General features: G+C 39.8%; 1 protein-coding gene across 1 annotated transcript in view; it reads left to right on the top strand.

Annotated features, from left to right (window-relative positions):
- CPQ (carboxypeptidase Q) overlaps positions 1-18639 on the top strand; it is a 167495-nt gene that overhangs the window by 8702 nt on the left and 140154 nt on the right. Inside the window, exon 2 of the mRNA XM_083876832.1 lies at positions 9486-9938. Within this exon, the coding sequence (XP_083732958.1) occupies positions 9512-9938 (427 nt within the window). The 5' untranslated portion in view covers positions 9486-9511. The remainder of the gene's footprint in view (positions 1-9485; positions 9939-18639) is intronic.

The following is an 18639-nucleotide window of genomic DNA, read 5'->3' as shown; positions in this document are numbered from 1 at the left end:
AAATTCATCCTTTGTTGCTTTGGAAAGGGAAGATTTGGTGGGTGTATCCCAAATAAAGAGGGGAAAGACTAAAATAAAAGTTCTTAACAAATCTAGCAATATGTTGACCAGACTTCTCAGCTTCACAAAACCACTTGATTGTTTTTTACTGTAACAGTATAAGGAACTTACCTTTTCTTGTGACTGTAGAGAAAGGCTGTGTGAAAAAACATGACAGTTGAAAAAGATACTTTAAAAAGTTACAGTTATTTTAATCTGGAAATTTTGTTCATTAATATTCTTAAATATCTTATATTCAGCATTGCTGAATGATTATTGACTTAATTTAGAATTACGGTGCTACTGATGGTTTGTACACTGGGGACTGTAGATGTATGAAGTAGCTAAAATGGTTGGATACTTTTGAAAATGTTGGTATTGCCCTTTTAAAATCTTTTTATTTAAGTTGTTTAATGTGCATAACTTTTTTATGAACCTGAAAAATTTTGTTCCATATGAAAAACAAGTGCTTTGTAGATGTGTGGTTGAGGAAGCATATTTTTCTTGTCACATATGAAAATGCTAAGAATTTAACTTACAAGTTTCTAATTCTGGGGTGGTATATAATATATATATGTAGCTGCAGATATCTGGTGCAATTTTTTGTTAAAATTCATTAGAAAAGTTGGTCTGTTGCACTACTGTTACGTATTGCATAATTAGTAACTAAGGTTGCTTAATTTGATGGTTCATTTTGGTAAATGTCCTCACCCTTAGTAGTGTAATGTGTAGTTGCCTTTAAAACTGAGATTTAATTGTTGGAAGGAGAAACTCCATGTATTTACATTTTCTGGCCAGAATCTAGAGCACCACAGAGCACACAGGTGTTCTGTAGGACTGAAGAGCCTTCTGCTGGAACACTGCTTGGAGGTATGTCAGGAAGTACCCGTGACCTTTTGGATTCCTTTTGGCTTTCACAGGAGTGGCAGACCAACCTTTGACAGTAACAGCCCTGTACTCACTGTCACTAACAAAACTTGATTTGCTCCTGTTACAATGTGTGTCCATCACTTTCAGCAGTTTTGCTATCCAGAGGAGTGGATTGATCATTTGCTTATGGCTCACACCTTCTGTCATAGGCATCCTCCTGGTAGGGTGATAGGATTCATCATTTGGCTGGGTGCAATCTGCTAGTCTTTCAATTAAAACTCAGAAGGAAAATATTTAACATCCCGATTTGTGGGAATGATTTAGCTTAGTACGAGATGTAAGATGTCTTGTTGAACATGTTTTCAAAAAGAAACTTAGTTTAGAATTTTGGGGTGAAAGATGTTTAGGCATAAGTACAGAAGAGATTGTGAGAGAAGATTTCTGTGGTTATGTTTCTTCCTTAAAAAGGGAGTGCTTTTCACCTGTAGGAAAGGCTGACACAAAAATATGCAATTGTGAAGAGTTTGTGTCTCAGTAATTTATGAATTTTGTGGAACGGTACAAGACACAGCTTTTTACACTAGGGCAATCCTTGTGGATTGAACGAAGTTGAGCATAAAATACCAGGCAGTATAATTGTAGCCCTATTCTTGTATGTGTTGATTTAATTGTCCAAAATCACCACCTCCCCCCACCCCCATTTGTCTTTCAACACCAGCAGCTGGCTTTAGCTATATATTTTGGCATTTAATGTAATATGAACAACACTGTATTTTGGTGTAATTGTTTCCTAACTGCCTTCCATTCGTTAGGTACTTCTGTTCTCTTCAGTTCTCATCTATAGATCCCACTGAATTCATATCTTTTGCCTCTGAAAAGATAATGTACTCCGTTTTGAGAACTGTATTTTCCATGCTTATTAACAAAAATAATGTCAACTGCTGTGTGGCTGAGGCATTGTTCCATGCTTGTGGGCTTTTTTGTTATTCTTAATTTTTGTCTGGAGCACACTGCTTCTTGGAGAAGTAACTGGCTGACCATTTCTATGGCTTTGCTGGTACAGTATTCTGCACATGGATTATGGTGTGATTCTTCAGGATTATTGCCATCCATTTTAGCAGCAGCTACGGAGTAAGAATATATATCAAGGTAGTCTGTTACTATTCTGAGGCTTGGAGGTGAAGAGGGAAGAGTGGCTCCTTTTCCTGCTCCCTTTTTATGTTAAGCTGCAGTACTTCCCCCATACTGACTATAAATAGGGTATGAACTTCTGTCAGATGGGGAGCTATGGCTGCAGTGTCTCTTGGAACGTTTGGACTTTCTCAGTCTTAATCTTTAGAATTCTTAAAACTTCTCACTTCCTATTCTGTCTGCATAAGTCAATATCACTACTAGAGCCCATATGGTCACAGGTCACACTTATCTTTTCAAGGATTTCAGTACGTATCTTCAGTTGTAGAAAATCAAAATAGTTCTTCTGAAGGTGGTAAAACAGCCCAGATGTTTCCTTTGGTGTTTCAGACTTTTTGGTCTGAGTAATAAGATTGTCCAAAGCCTTATATCCATGTTGTGTTGTACTCATCTTTACCTTAGTTTTGCATGTCAGAAGGCTAATTTTAAGGGCTCTGTAATGCAAATGATAGCTTCAACTTTGTGTGTTTCCAAACCCAAGATTTTCCAACTGATTAAATGTTCTCCCAGATGAGGAATTATGACAATTCTGAAAAAGCAGTCTTTGAGGAATGTCTGCTTTTCTGCTTCACTCTTTAAGATCATAAAGCTTGTATTTCCCCCACTGCCCCATCCACCCCTCCTCCCTATCTTTATAAGTGATGGAAGAACTCTATGACTTTATTTTTAGGCAGAAATCTCCTACTCATTTTGCAAGTTCACCTAGCCTTCCAGCCATCCTACTCCACAGCTGTCACAACAAACTTTATTCCAGTGCTGTTAAATGTATCAGACATAACTCTGCAGCATGTTTGTTTGTTACCCTGGGGCTTTTCAGTCTATTCTCGTGTCATCAGAACCTTTTTATGATTTCAAGATTTCCTACATTCCCTGAAGGAAAATCAAATGGTGGTTAGGAAACTGGTAGATACTCTCCATATAGAGCAGTTCTCTAGCAATTAAGTGGTCAATAGCCTCAAGTTATTGTTTTCATTCCTCATTTCACATAACCATGACTCCTGTGAGCTCTCTGTATCCTTTTGTCTGTATTTTCAACTGGTATTTTGGAAAACTTTGCCACACTAGAGAAGAAGCAGTGTTCTACCTTTGTTTATCCTATTTTTATGCCCTCTGCTCCTCTTTCTGTTATCTGATTGCTGTAGACAGTAATCAGTCAGACTGTAATCACTCTGTCATCTGAGAGATTCTTTTGTACTCTTTCTCTTATTCTTTTTCATCTGTAGCATTTAAGTAATTTATATTGTAATTATTTTAATGGTGGAAATGCCTGTTAGCCTAGTTGAAGACTGGGTGTGCTCTTCTTTTATATAAGGGCACCACTAAAAGATGAAGATCCCGATGAGCTTGCACTTAGTAGTTAGGTAGAGACAAATTGGCCAGACAATAGGTAGGAGCATCCTTAAAGTAACTACTAATGTATCTTCTGACACTCTCTGCACTACCAGCATAGTATTGTGCTGTACATTTCATTCTCTTTCATACTAATTTGAGCTGAAAAAGACTTATTTTCTGTCTTTAGGTTCTTTTTTTCTTCTAGTCTACATAACTAGAACCTTTCTCCCTTGATTTTTAAAAACCTTTCAACTTGTATCTCTGGTCTCCTTTCATACTCTGAATCACACATCTAGTTTCAGAAACATTATTTTGAACTCTAGTCCAAAGTGCCTTTTTAAGCAGGGTCAGCTGCAGCAGGTTGTCCAGGCCCATGCATAGACAGGTTTGGAATGTGTCCCTATATGGACACTTCACAGCCTCTTCCAGTGTTTGACTACCCTCACTGTATTAATTTAAAAAAAAAAAAAAATTGCATTCTTGTGTTCAGATGGAATTTCATATATTTCAGTTTGTTTCTATTGAGTCTTGTTCTCTTGGTGAGCACCACTGGAAAGAGCCTGCCTCTGTCTTCTTTGTTCCCTCCCATCACGTATTTCTGTCCACTGATGAATCCCTTCCTCCCCTTTTGGAGAAGAAAATAATCTTTTTTTCTCCAGACTGAACAGTTAAAGCTCTCTCAGCCTCTCCTAATAGGGATAGTGGATATTCCAGTCCTTTAATCATCTTTGTCGCCCTTTGTTGCACTCTCCAGCACGTTCACATCCCTCTCATACTGGAAAGCATAGGAATGAAGAAATAATCCAGGTCTGGGTTCTGTAATGCTGACTAGAGGGGAATAATCACATCCCTCCTCCTGCTGGCAACACTCTTGATGTGCAGCCCATCAGGCCGTTGGTCTTTGCCAACATGAGGTTTTGCTGCCCCATTTCCTGGCAACTCCTTTACAGCTGGGTATCTCTGGCCTGTCTTAGTGCACGGGGGTTAGTCTTCCCCAGATGCAGGACTTGTTGAACTTCATAAGGCCTGCCTGCCTTCTCACACAATCATTGAGTACACAGCCACTCCTTCCAACCTTCCCATCATCTGAGGCTACACTCTGTCCAAGCATGCAGGTTATTAATGGAGATTCATAAGTTTTGGACCAGGTATGGACTTTTAGGGATCACCACTAGCTACCATCTGCCAACTAGATGTCACTCAGAATCCTCTGGGCTTGATTGTTTAGTTGATTTTCAATCCACCTCACTGCCTGCTCATCCAGCCTATACTTCATCAGCTTCGCTGAGACCTTTATGGAGACTGTCAACTGCCTTATTAATGTAAAAGGGAAACAAATCCACTGTGATATCCTCATCTACCAAGCCAGCAGTTTTGTCCTGGAAGGGCATCATGTTCATTGTGCAATTTCTCCTTTGTGTATCCATGCTAACTATTCTGAGTCACCTTGTGTAGATATAATATTCAGGATTTTCCTCCTGTCCACTTGCCAGAGCTTGATGTGAGGCTGACTGGTCTGTAGTTCCCTACATCTTATTTCTTGCCCTTCTCAAAGATAGGAATGACATGTTGAGTGTGGCCTTAAAATAACATCAGCTCTCTATATTTGTGGGTGCAATCCATGGGGCCTCATGGATTTATATATATACAGTTTGTTTAAGTGCTACCTAACTTGGTCTTCCTCACTCCAGACTTTCCCCTTTAAATGTTCTGCTAGGATTTTGCAAGGAAAAACCTCTCTTTGTATGAACTATATTCAGAGCATTTCCTTCCTTCTGTGTGGATCCAGGTACTACTGTGACTGGATACCCTCTTTTCTGCTTCATGAACAGTAAAACACACTGAACAATTTTGATTGTCCTGTTATTTTTTATTAATTTGGCTGGTACTGTGAGGTTCATTTGCTGAGTCTTAACTAGTTAGATGTGGAAAAATAAGTAATCTCCTTTGCTAGGTGATTCACTGGGGTGATAAAGTTGCAGAGACTGGGAAAACAGATGTATGATTCCTTCCCTGGACTAGTAGTGGAGTGATTCCTGTATTGCAGTCTCAGTATGATGTTATTTTACCCAGCAGGGAAATATTTCAGATAGCTGCTTTTGAATAGATTATGCTGGAGTATTCAAGGAAAGCACAATAAATTACATTTCTTTTTTTGTATTCTTGACCAAAGTTTGAATTCAGTTATATTCCTCTTACAATGTATTGGCAGGCAGTGAAATTTCGTGCGACACAGATGTATGATACATCCACAAAAGTTGTGGAAACATGTCTGTTCTCAGTGTTCCTGGAAGAAATGTATCTCTTAAATGCAGCTCCTCTGGGGCAGCCTTTGGAGGGAGGATGGTGCTGGTTTTGCATGAGGCTAGGAAGAACAAATAAAGCATTTCTTAGTTAAAGGAAATGTGATAACTGCTGTTACATCTGTCCACTGAAAAAAATGCATGAAGTTGGTAGCTGGGGGCTTTTTGAGGTGGCCAATGCTATTTAAATAATCCCTCTGTGTCTTCTGTGTAACAGCTAAGTGTGTCTGCTTTTTCTGGTAGATTTTGCGGACTCTTAAACAAACAAACAAACCCCCAAACGTTAAGTTTTTGAAGCTAAGTCTACAAAATTGTTGTCTTACTCCATTCAGCACTTACCCATTATCTTTCTGGCTTCTTTGTGTGTGATGAACTTGGCAAAAGTCAGGGAATGACCATGGTCATCCTGAGAAAATGACTGATATCTCTAGATGAGGATGTCTAAGAGGATGCACTTAACTGGTTAAGGGAAAGTACATGGAAAAAGTGCAGAGCATAGCAATAAAAATAGACCAATACCCTCTGTGTAGTATAACCACAAATAAACAGTAACTCAGACTGTAAAAGGCATTTTGCAGTTCTCAGACAGTGTCCTGAGATAACCCAAGTCTTCTGCCCCTGGTTGTTTGAGACCTTTGTCCTGTCTGTCTCAGAGAAATCTCTGTGATAGATTTATCATTCACAGATTAAATCAATGGTGATTTTTTGTTGTTTTGTAAAAATGATGCTTCACTGTGAAAAACTTACTACTTCCTTGATCTCAAGCTCAGTGGACATTTGAATAGTTAAGGAGAATACCTTAGTATTCCTCTATTGCTAAAGCTATTGCTTAAATTGCTATTTGTGAAAAGACCCATAAAGGCCTATAGAATGCCTCTAAGTGCCTGCACAGTAATATTTACAACATGGGCAATAGATGAAGACAGAGGTCTGTGTGCAGTTGTGGGGCTGTGATCTTGTTGGGATCATGGAGATGTGGAGGGATAGCTCACATGACCGAAAGGCTGCAGTGGATGGACAGATGTCCTTTAGGAAGGACAGACTGGAAAGGAGATGGAGTTGCCCTTTATGTGAGAAGACAGCTGTAGTACTTGGACTCTGCCTGGGGGTGGATGATGAACCAACAGAGAGAGCCTGTGGATAAGGATTATTAAAGAGCAGACCAGTATGAGTGACTAAAGCAGCTGTGTGTTATAAACCATCTGATCAGGAAGAACAAGTAGATGAGGTCCTAAAAGCTGGAAGTAGCTGCTCAGTCACAGGCTCTGTTGCTCATGGTGTACTTTAATATCTGCTGGACGTTCATCACACCAGGCTATAAGCAATCCAGGAGGTGCCTGACACAGGTTATAGATAAGCCATCAAGGAGAGATGCTATGATGGACTTCATACAAGCAAAGAAGGACTGGTTGTGATGTGAAGGTCGAAGGCAGCCTTGGCTACAGTGTCCATGAGGTAATGGAGTTTAGGATCCTAGGAACAGGTCAAAAAGCAAGATCACAGCTCTGGACTTCAGGAGAGAAGATTTTGAAGCCTGAACTTATATCTACTTGATACAAGTTCTGTGGAATAAAGCCCTGAAAGAGGGAAGAGGATCCAAAGAAAGCTTGTTAATATTCTGGCATGGTGTAACCCCAGATGGTAACTAAGTACCATGCAAACACACATTCGCTTCCTGCTCCAGCCCTCAGTGATGGAAGGAGGAGACACAGAAAAAGAGGCACTGTCGTGGGCTGACCCAATGCCAAGCACCCTCAAGAGTTGCTCATTCACCCTCTCCTGCCACAGCTGGGCAGAGGAGGTAAAAAATAGCTCTTCATGAGTGAGATAAGGACCAGGAGAAATATTTCAAGGGCAGAAAAGGCTCAACTTAAATTGCAAAGTGTATTTTATTACTAACAGAATTAGAGGAGAAAAATAAGTAAAATAAGCCCTTAAAACACCTTTTTTCCCAGCCAGCCCCTCCCTCCTTCCCACTGACAGGGCATGGGGGTTTTGGTCAGTTCATCATCCTTCTCCTGTGAGACTGTGGGGTCCCTCCCCCAGGAGACAGTTCTCTGTGAACTCCTCCAGCATGGGTCCAATCTCACAAGCAGCAGCCAAACCACACCTGCTGCAATATGAGTCCCTCCCACGGGCACACACTCCTCCCAAAACTGCTGGAGTGTGTGTGTCTTCCCACAGGGTGCAGTCCTCCAAGGACAGGCTGCTCCAGCCTGGAAGCAGGGCCCTCTCACCACCAGGTCTCCCACTGGATCACAGCTTCCTCCAGGCATCCACCTGCTCCAGCATAGGCACCTCCCACACGGACTGTGGGTGGATCTCTGCACCCCCTGTGGATCCCCATGGGCTGTGAGTGGATCTCTGCATCCCCATGGGCTGCAGGGGCACAGCTGCCTCACCATGGTCCTCAACACAGCCTGCAAAGGAATCTTGGCTCCAGTGCCTGGAGCCCTTCCTGCCCCTCCTTCTCCACCGACCTTGGTGTTGCCTTATTGTTTCCCTCATACGTTCTCACCTCCTTCTCTTCTCTGATTAGGAGCAAAAAACCCTGACTTTGTTTTGATTTTCTTTGTATGTCATCACAGAGGCATCCAGCCTCTCTCATTGGCCCCGTTTTGGCCAGCAGCATGTCCATCTTCTGAGCCATCAGGGAATGGCTCTGCTGGACTTGGTGGGAAGCTTCCAGCAGCTTCCCACAGGAAGCTTCCCCATCTTTGTGGCACCCCTGCTGCCAAAAACCGGGCCATGCCAAACCAATACAAGTATACAAAAACTTGTGGTTTAGATAAGAACAATTTGTAGATGAAGTAAAGTGTTATGATAATAATGATGACAATAATAATAAATAAAACCCAAGAAAAATGAGCAATGCACAGTGTAATTGCTCACCACCTGCTGATCAATGCCTAGCCTTTCCCTGAGAAGTGATCAGCCACTTCCAGTCAACTCCTCCAGTTTGTGTACTCAGCTTGGTATGGAATTTCCCATTGGCCAGTGTAGATCAGTTGTCCTGGCTGTGCTCCCTATCAGCTTCTTGTGCAGCTCCTCGTTCACAGAGCATGAGACAATGGCAAGTCCTTGACTTAGGGTAAGCACTACTTAGCAACAACCAAAATATCAGTGTGTTATCAATGTTCTCATGCTGAATCCAAACCACAGCCCTGTATCACTTACTAAGCAGAAAATAATCTCTATCCTAGCAAAACTAGGACACTGGAGGCATTGGATATAAATCTTACATCTTTTTAGTACAATAGAAAGTACTTTCCTCATTATGGAGATCATGAAGAACTTGTATTCATGAATGGTTTAAAAAAAGCTTTTCTGGATCTTTTGTGTAAAGACATTTGATTTGGCACTTCTGAAAAGTCCTGCTCGTAACAGAAAGGAGATGCAAAACTCCTCCTGCATGGGAGCAGCCCTGGGTTTTGATTCATTGAAGAATGTGTTTATTTAAAGTGATGCAGCGTTCCTCTAAAGACCACAAAAAAGATTGTGTCCAGTGGTCTAAGTATTTTTTTCATTTACTTTCAATAACTCTTGTCTTCAAGTTGAGTTTACTTTCCTGCTAGTTCTGATCAAAGCATTTTCATGATAAACTAATTTAATTTCATTTCTGTCTGCCAATCCAAATAACAAAAACTGTTGCTGATAGGTGTATGATTTTTTTTAACTTTCTTTTTTTGTGTGTGTGTGTGTGTGTTTTTGTTTTGTTTTTGTTTGTGTTGTTTTTATTTTTTCCAACAGGCCATCTGTGGAAGAAAAATAAAAAAATGAAGTACTTATTCTTACTATTTCTCATGAATTTATTACACCAGCATGCTGGGAAATCTTTGAGAAGAGATGGAAGTTCCTTGAAGTCATTTGAAGGCATTAAAAATGAGATAGCTGTCTATACTAATATTGCTAAGGCTATTATTGATCTTGCTGTTCATGGAAAGGCTCAGAACAGATCCTATGAAAGATTAGCAGTTTTTGCTGACACCATAGGACCTAGACTCACCGCTTCAAAAAACTTAGAGGCAGCCATCAAATATATGTTCAGTGCCCTGCAGAAGGATGGGCTGGAAAATGTGCATCTGGAGCCTGTGAAAGTACCACACTGGGAAAGGGGAGAAGAGTTTGCAGTGATGCTGGAACCAAGGAATCACAGCATTGCTATTTTGGGACTTGGGAACAGTATTGCAACTCCTCCACAAGGTAACTCTTTCTTTTGGAATTACATATCACTTGCTTTTTTAAACACAAACTGTGTTGTACCCCTAATAACTTATCTCAGTGGTCGAACTGTGGTTTTCTGCTTTCTGTAACTGTTCTGCAAAACAAGGTACTATTTTCCTGGGGCTTTTCTATATGGCATGGTTATGACTGATGCAGTTTATATTAATACAGTTTGGTTGAAGAGACTTGTAAAATTAGAGTTGATTCCTGAACTATCCATTACATTTATACTCTTTTTTTTTTTTTTTTTTTAAACACTGCTGAACCTCATTTGCAAAGATTCTGGTCCTCCATTGTGGTTGGTAGGAAGGAAGTTCTCCATGGAGTGTCAGGTTGACACATGGTTTCTCCTCTTCATGTGCCCTGTCTTGCCAGGCTCAGCCCTTCACTCCAGTAAAAAAACAAGACAGCAGGGAAAGGAGCTGAGTTTGGAGAGTTCAAGCTCCTCACTAAATGTAGCAGTTGCTGTTTCTGTGTCCTTCCCTTCTCTGTCTCATGCTCACCTTGGAATTTACTGTTCACATTATTTACATGCTCACTCTGTCACTTACCTGTCACTGAACTCTGTGTTGCCATTTAGATGATCTTGTGTGAAATGTTACTCAGAAGCAAGAATGACTATTAGCTGTGCTTAACAAGATTCTGGTCTTTTAAACCCGAAAATATTAGATTGCCTACAAACAAAATGATTTATAAGATTCTCTATTTGTACTTATTGATGTAAGGCTTTCAGGATTGTTATTTAAAGGCCAGATGAGAACCTTCTTCTGTGACTGCTCTCCATAAAAAACAATATACTTATTCCTAGACCACTTCAAAACCATTTGTATTCCTTTATGAGAAAATAAATTTAGTTTAGGAAATAAAAGATAACATACTTTTTTTTATCAATTGTAAATTTTTGTGATAGTGAGCTTTCTGTTTGAAATGAAACAACATATGAAACTGTTTTGTTTAGAAAAAATATATATAGCCCTTCAAAAGGCAACAAATAAAACTGGGTGATTTAAGATATGCTTGGAATAAATCATACTTGGTTTGCAAAATTGCTGCTGCAAATTTTATCTGAGATAGTTCTGTCATACTGAGGTAAACATATGCCTAAAATTCAAAGCAACTAGTATCATTACTATCTGTTCGTCCCATGATATGTGCAAGGTTTAGGATAGGAGAAAATTTAGAGCAAATTTTAAGCCTACAACTTATTTTGTATTCTTTCCAGTCTCATTCCAAGCTTCCTAAAAAGTAAGCTAAAATTAAAAGTGAGGTGGTTTTTTTTTTGTGTTTAACAGGTGTTGCTGAACCTGAAAAGAGAACCTGCAATTTAATTTTGGCAAGCATGTTCACATCCCAAAAAGTCTGTTTTTCACTTCTCTTTGTTAGTTTTGTAGTTACTTGCACTTGCCTAGTTTTACTCCTAGATTTGCCTTATTTTTTTAGTGATATACTGAATTTACATGTTAAAAATACAGAGGCTAATTATGTCCTTCTTTTTCATCTGTAAAGATCCTATATCTTGAAAGATAAGATTGTATTATCCAGTTCTGGTTTATAGTGAGGAATGTTCAAAACCCCTACATTATTCTTTCTCACAATTTCACTTTCCTCCAAGATCTACTCTGTTTCTGAAGAGTATTGGTGCTAGAAGACTTTATGGCAATGAGATCTGTCACAAAAGAGTGGGCCGTTTCTCACACTTCATGGAATAATTTTGATTAAATTACTTACCTTCTGAGTCTCCTACCATTTGTGCCTATTCTGATTTCTGCTGGTCTCCTCTCGCTCTGTGCAAACCGTGACAGGTTTTTGTGCTTGAGAAGGTTGTGTGGGGTAACTGGTCCCTGGTGAGCACTTGGCTCTTGTTCTTCCCATCACTGGCCCATCCTCCTGGCTGACGGAAATGTCTGGTGAGAGCAGCTCATCACCAGCCTGCAGGCAGGAGAATGGGAAGGCATGCTGTTGAGAAAAGTGCCTGTCCTAAAACCTCACTCATACCAAGCATGGAATAAAAAATGTGTAGTTAGACTGTTAAAACCACTGCCTTATCACTTCTGAGGATTGTCACAGTGCCTTATTCCTAAGAAAAAGGGATAGAAGGCTGCCCTAAATTGCATCAGAAATAGTTGAACAATTTCCCTCAGTGAGAGATGATCAGCAGTTCTCATACATCTTGTTTTAGCCACAAAGCTGTGGGAGTATGTCTTCCTATAATCAAAATAATGCAACTCAATATGAGATGCCCGATGCCAATTATTTGGCCGTTACAGTACTGTTGGTTACATGGTCAAACCCATGAGATTGAGTCAACTCCCATGAGGGAGTTTGGGATCTCCCTCTCAAACTAGGGAGATCTACTGCTGCTGTGCTGAGCTTTGGCAGAGGAATGTATTAAAGGCTGAAGACTGTCCTTCACATGTTGGCTCTGTGATGATTCTTTGGTTCCTTCACAGCTGCCTCTTAAGTGGACTGTGCAGATAATCCCTGAAGTTTGCTGTTAGTTTGATAGTTACTGCATGTTCTAAGTCAATGTTCCTATTAGGAACATGTTTCAGACCTCTCAGTTTACAAGCCACTGTCTCGGTACAGCCCAAACAGATCCTTTCCTTGACGCTAGTGATGCTTACTTAGAGACAGAGGATAGTACAGGTTGTACTTCTTGTCTTTTAAGGTCTAGGAATGGAGTTAAGATGAGAGGGGCTGACTCCCCCATCCCAGCAGAAGTTACAGGAGACCATTTTTTGCTTTTTCATTTTCTCAGTTATGTACTGTATTCCTCCCTTCCCATGATTTGGCCCCAGGTTTGTGACCCGAGAAGCTAAGAAAGTAGACATTGGAAGAAGCTTAAAACTTGGTACTGGACTTGGTGACCTTTGGTTCCCTCAGAGCTCCTCCTGAAGCTCAGCTCCCCAAGCAAGTGCTCTGGAGGGGTCTTCATTAACATGGCAATAACCTGACAACAATTAGAAACCTGGCTTTGGATGTTGGAAATTCAGGGTTTTTTTTCCCTTCTGTCCATGGAAATTCAAACCAGTGTTTCCTAAGAGTGACCCAATGGCTAGAGCACATGCTGAGGTTGGTTACTTTCCATTTCACATACATCATGCAAGTGTGGAAAAAATCTGCAATCCTTCAGAGCAGGAACAAGAAGCCCTAAACAGTAGCAGTATTTTTAGCTATGAAGTCCAAGCCAGTCCATTGACTCCAGGATACCAGGAGTGTCTCTTCCTGCAGGTCTTCTAACTCATGCCTATGGTATTGAAACCCTGTTGGGATGTGCACAGAGCTTTCCTCGTTTATTTGATTTTATGAGATTTGCCCTCTTTGGCTCAGATACAGAACAGTTGGATGATGTGCAGGAGGCTTTTCAGTACCTTGTGATCTTGTGGATAAAATTCTGCTTTCTTCTTCATGACTGGGAAATATGCCAAGATGTCAAGTTCCCAGATTCCATCTGATATACACAGCAAAAGAGAGAGTACAGCAAGGAGAGTACAGAAAAGGTTAGATTTTTCTATTGAAGGGGAAAAACCTCCAGCATTTTCCCTCTCCAAGTGTATTCCAAGATCTGAAGGTGTTGGGTCAAAGAGAAAGTTTTCACTTCCTTTGATCTCCTTACAAGGAGGGAGTAACTTCACTGCCTGCTTTAGTGGCAGGGACAGAAGAAATATGAAACAGAGTGATCTGGATTTCCAGAAATCAGCAGGGACTGAAAACGGTCATCACCTTTAAGAAATGGATTACTAGGTAACAGACAGGACTGAATCTTAGAAAGTGTTTAGTTTTGGGAGGTGGAAAATTGGAGATTTACCATATTTGCTCAATGTCCTTGTATGATTTTCAGTGTTTCAACATTGGCAAAACATATATATATATAGAGAGAGAGAGAGAGAGAGAGACTGTGTTGATTTGTGGTGGTACTGATTATATCTCGAAAATTTTGAGGAAAATAGATATAATTGTTGCTTTGAGAATCCCATAATTGAAGGAAAGTAGTAGTTTAGCAGATGTTTGACCATAAAGTATCAAAGAATTCATTTTTTTGTATGTGTTTTAAAATGCACTTTTTTTTACCCTGACGGGTGACCATACCCTTTAATTTTAAAGAAATACTGACAAGCAGATCCAACTTTGGAGCAGCCTGCCCTGAAATGTCTCCTTAAAAAAAGGAACAGTCTCTGGCTTTTTTTTTTTTAATGTACTGTTGGTTGCTGCAAAACTGAAGTAATATAAATATGAGGATGATGCATTGGCAGACTTCTTCCTAGTTTTTGTATTCAGGTCATGGTGGGGGTTTTTTTTGTTAACTGTCAACATTTGGTCCAGCTGTGCTCTTATAGAAGGTGATAGGAGCTTTGCAGTTAGATAATATGAAAATAGTTCCAGCCTGTTATGTATAAAATGGGGATAATGTGTTTATCTTGAAGTTGTTGGTGTGGGCTGTTGCTGTAGGTCTACCATTTTATTAAACCAGGAATGTTACTGAAAGAAGTGGTCTGGCTCCAGTCCTGGCTGATGCATTTTGTCCCCAGTGTTGACGCTCCTCTTTTTTATCTCAGTGGCAAAGTGGATTAGGGAATTAATCTAGATAAACAAAAGGACAACAAAAAAAGTTATTTTTAATGTGTATCAGAGCATTTACCCTTAGTTGCCAGTATCTTGGATGATCACTGATCTCCTGGAAGAAAAAGTGATGCTTCTGGAAGGACTTGGGTGAGGGACCCCCTTTGATGAGGGGTTCAGTGCTGAGAGCATGGGTTGGAGAGAGTCATAGGCATGAGAGCACAGCGCACAGCAAAGCCCTCCTGTCTTCACTGGATGCCTCTTTTTTCATGTCTGAGGAGCTATTGGTCAACATCTTGAGACCATGAGCCTCAGTATTGCATGCCTGGATTGTTTATTAATTAGAGCAGTGTTGCTTGTGGTATAGTAATTATGCTACTGTTTATCTTAGAATGTAAAAGGTGACATCCGTGAAGGGCATCAGACACTGGTGTTCAGTGGCCCAGCATCTGGGCTAAAAATTAGTGCAGTAGCATTTCAAAGATTTAGAGAGTATAAGTAGCTGCATGGCTTGAGGTGGACGTGGTGGCTCAGGAGAACATGGGTTCCAGTTGCTACTTTAACCAACGTTCAAGTGAATTGTGTGGATTGCCAGTGGCAAAAAATTGAATTTTTGTAGTGTCACTGAGCTGAGGGTGTTACCTCAAGGATGTTAAGGCCAGGCTGAAGCTATTGAAGGCAGGATTTGAATATGATTTTCTGCATGTGTGGGGTGTGCAGACATGGCTGGGTGGCAGCGTTACCTTCATCCCAAGGGACAGCCAGCAGTGACTGGCACCTTTGACTCACTAAGAAGGGAATGGCTGTGCTCAGCACTTACTGCCTTGAGCACCTTGGGCTCTCAGAAATTGCTTCTTGTGGATCTTGGTGCTGGGTCTCTGATTCTCCCTATACATTGCATAGCAAGCCTGTGTTCCTTCCAGGGCTGCTCCTGGGAGAACCTAACGTGTAGCCCCACTCTTGGCATCCAAGGCTTTGTGCTGGGGGTTGAGACCAGCCCATTTTCTCCTAGGACTTGTGCTGCACAGGAAGCTGCATGTCATCACAAACCAAACTGTTCTAAAGAGATCAAGTTATTTGATGGAAATTTTAAGTCATATTTGTCAAAAATGTAACTATTATATAGTGTTTATTTTTCTCTGTGTTCTTAAGGAATGGTACAATATGTTTAGTGTCTGTGCCATGCATCAGAGCTGAATAGTCTCATATCCTTTTTTATAACTGTCCTATGTAATTTTATTTTCATGAAGTAATTCCCTTTGCTTTTCCACAGAGTAGGAAGGTCACATCTTCTAGAAGTATTGTTTATGTTTTACAAAATCCTTCTTCCTGATAAAACCCTCTTCTTCGTTTCACAGTTCCCCTAAAATATTTGGTATTTTCACGTTATAATTCTTTTATTAGTACATATTTATATGTGTTGACAGAGCAAATGTGTTTCTAGGTGTTAGAATATTTCAAATTTTCAGTACGTGCTAATAATTTTTGAGTGAGGAAAAAAAGTGATAATATTAATCTTTCATTTGCTTCAGCCTGACACAAAGCCTTAATTGGATGAGGTCATTAGAGACAAAGAATTTGGGTTTGTTTTTCTAAAAATCTAGTTGAAGTTTGTGGAGCATTGCAGAAAAGCTGAACTAATTCCTGGAGAGTGTTAAAAAGCAACATGTTTTTAAGAGAGGTATGATAGAAGTTGAGGGGGGAAATGTTTTCTGAGCTGATTTTACAGGATGTTGAACTTTAAAAAGAATTTAATGCCAGGTCTCTAATCTTAGCTTTGAAGAATATATTTGGATTTTCCCTCCACTTCCCAAGACCTTCTTTCCTTTGACCTGTCCCAACAACTGCCTTATCTCCAGCCATTATATCGTATGGTCCATGCAAAACAATTCTAAGTTTTCTGTAACTCTGTGAAAGAGGCTACCTTGCAAACGGGCACAAGACAGTGTTGGTGGGCTGTATCTGAAAGAAGCAGGGGCATGGTACTTTTAATCTGGAAAGATGATCAAGTCTGAAGGACAATGGGAATAGCCAGGTAAGGTTAGAAAGGTAAGAAAAGCTTGGGGCTACTGCTTGCATGTTTTTGGGTCAGCATAGAATACAGTATAACTTGATGAAGCTTCTGGGCTACATTAGCTTTGTGGGGAGAACTGAAGTAGAAACAGAGAAATCTGGGATGTTGCAGAAGATGAGGCATGAGAGTGGCCTGACATGGTCTGCGTGGCAGGGCTGTGACCACCACATGGAGTCCAGGCACTGTGATTGTGGTGTGTTGTTGCCCCTGCTCTACCATGAAGAACTCTCTTGTTTTCGTGTCCTGATATGGTGCCTGGTCCTGATGAATGAGGAGGTAACATCCTGTCTCCTTCTTGCTGTCATGACTACAGAGGCCAGGACATGTTTCAGATACATCTCCTCCAGTTTCAAAATTTTCACTGTTATCAGAACAATAAGATGTGTTGTTGACTTTTTGTGTTGATATTTCTTTTCCAGCTTTGTCTTGTCTAGGCTTTAAACTACTGTATTTTAATTGTTTTAAGCAAAACTTGCCTCGCCCATCAGCTTATTTATTTGGCAGTGGCAGCTTCAGTGCATGTGGATCAGTAGCATCACTGTTCCATAATGTGATTTGTAGAAGAAATCATAATTCTTTAGTGTGAAGTAAATGAAGTTTAGGAGATCCATAGGAGCGAGTTGTTTGCTTGCTGCTACTGAAAAGAATTTATTGTCAAATTAATGATGACTTCATTGACTTTGAAACTGGATCTCCAAGGTACTGATGCTATTACCTGGATGACAAAAATCAGACTGGGAGAAAAAAGAAGAAAGTAAGGCCATAATTAAGTAATGAGGAAATTGGTAGCCAATAAGATTAAACAGAATGCAAATATTATTTCTTTCTGGGTTTACTAAATCCTTCTAATATAGTAATAGATTGGAACTAACTTGATTTAATTTTGGTGTGTTTGTGAATAGAGTGTTTCTGGGATAGTGATAAATAAAAATATATTCTGTATGAAATTTCATTGATGTTTTAATAAAGATTCACCAGTCTTTAAAATCTGATAATAAGGTGGATTTTCCTTTTTTTTTTTTTTTTCTTCACTGAAACCTGTTACTAAGACAGACAGATGCATATCTCTAGATACTAAAATAACTTAAATATTAGCTGCAGTTAATCTTGGGGAGAAGATATCTTGTGAGGAATCCCCTTCAAACTGATCTACTCCTTGCATCATTGCTGGCAGGTAAACAGCTGTGAGGAGGCGACTCTCCAGACAGAATTATTCATGCCAGGAATCAGACTTCTTCTCTAAGGCAGTGTTACACATAGCTGATTTATGGGTGCTTTTATATAGATGTGTGTGTCCTTATATATACATTTATTTATATAAATATATACATATGCATATATACCTATACATGTATATACACATACATATATATATATATATATACACACATCAGTCTTGTGTTCATCCTGCCTGAGACCAATTTTAGATTGCTAATGGATACCATACCACTTATTTCAACTGGCAGTGTGATCATCAAACTTTTGAGATAGAAACATACATTTCAGTATACAGATGACTTTGTAAAATATAATTCTGTTGGTAAGTAAAAATTGCCTGCTTGTTCCCACCATAAACACCCTTTCTATACCTTAATTCTCAGAAAGAATGGGGTACAATTTGCTGTTTTAATATGAGAAATGAGAGGAAACCCATAGGGCTACCTAGATTCTTTTGCTCACTCGCCCAACCCAACAATATGTTTCACATGATGCAATCAAATAAATAGTCTTCAGCTTTATACACTCAGCCAAGTTTATCATGTTTGTAATTCTGCTTTCTATGGTTCATGCCCTTTTCTTAGCTAATTCCCCAAACACTCTGTATTCATCTCTTGGACCTTCTGCGTTATAATCTTTATATCTTGCTTAAGTAAGCAGGCAGTCTGTCTCCCTCCTTACATGGAATTTCTGAAGAATTCTGCTCAATAACACACAGCCAATAATATAATGATAGTTGTAAGAAAGAAAGACAATATCTTTCAACATGGGAAGCAGAGCCATGAGGCACTGAATTGATTGGACACACTAGGGTAGATTTCTATTAAT

The sequence above is a fragment of the Zosterops lateralis genome (assembly GCF_965231275.1).
Source record: "Zosterops lateralis genome assembly, chromosome: 1".
NCBI classification, from domain to species: Eukaryota; Metazoa; Chordata; class Aves; order Passeriformes; family Zosteropidae; genus Zosterops; species Zosterops lateralis.
The sequence above is the reverse complement of the archived record's forward strand: the minus strand, read 5'-3'. Positions and strand labels throughout refer to the sequence as shown.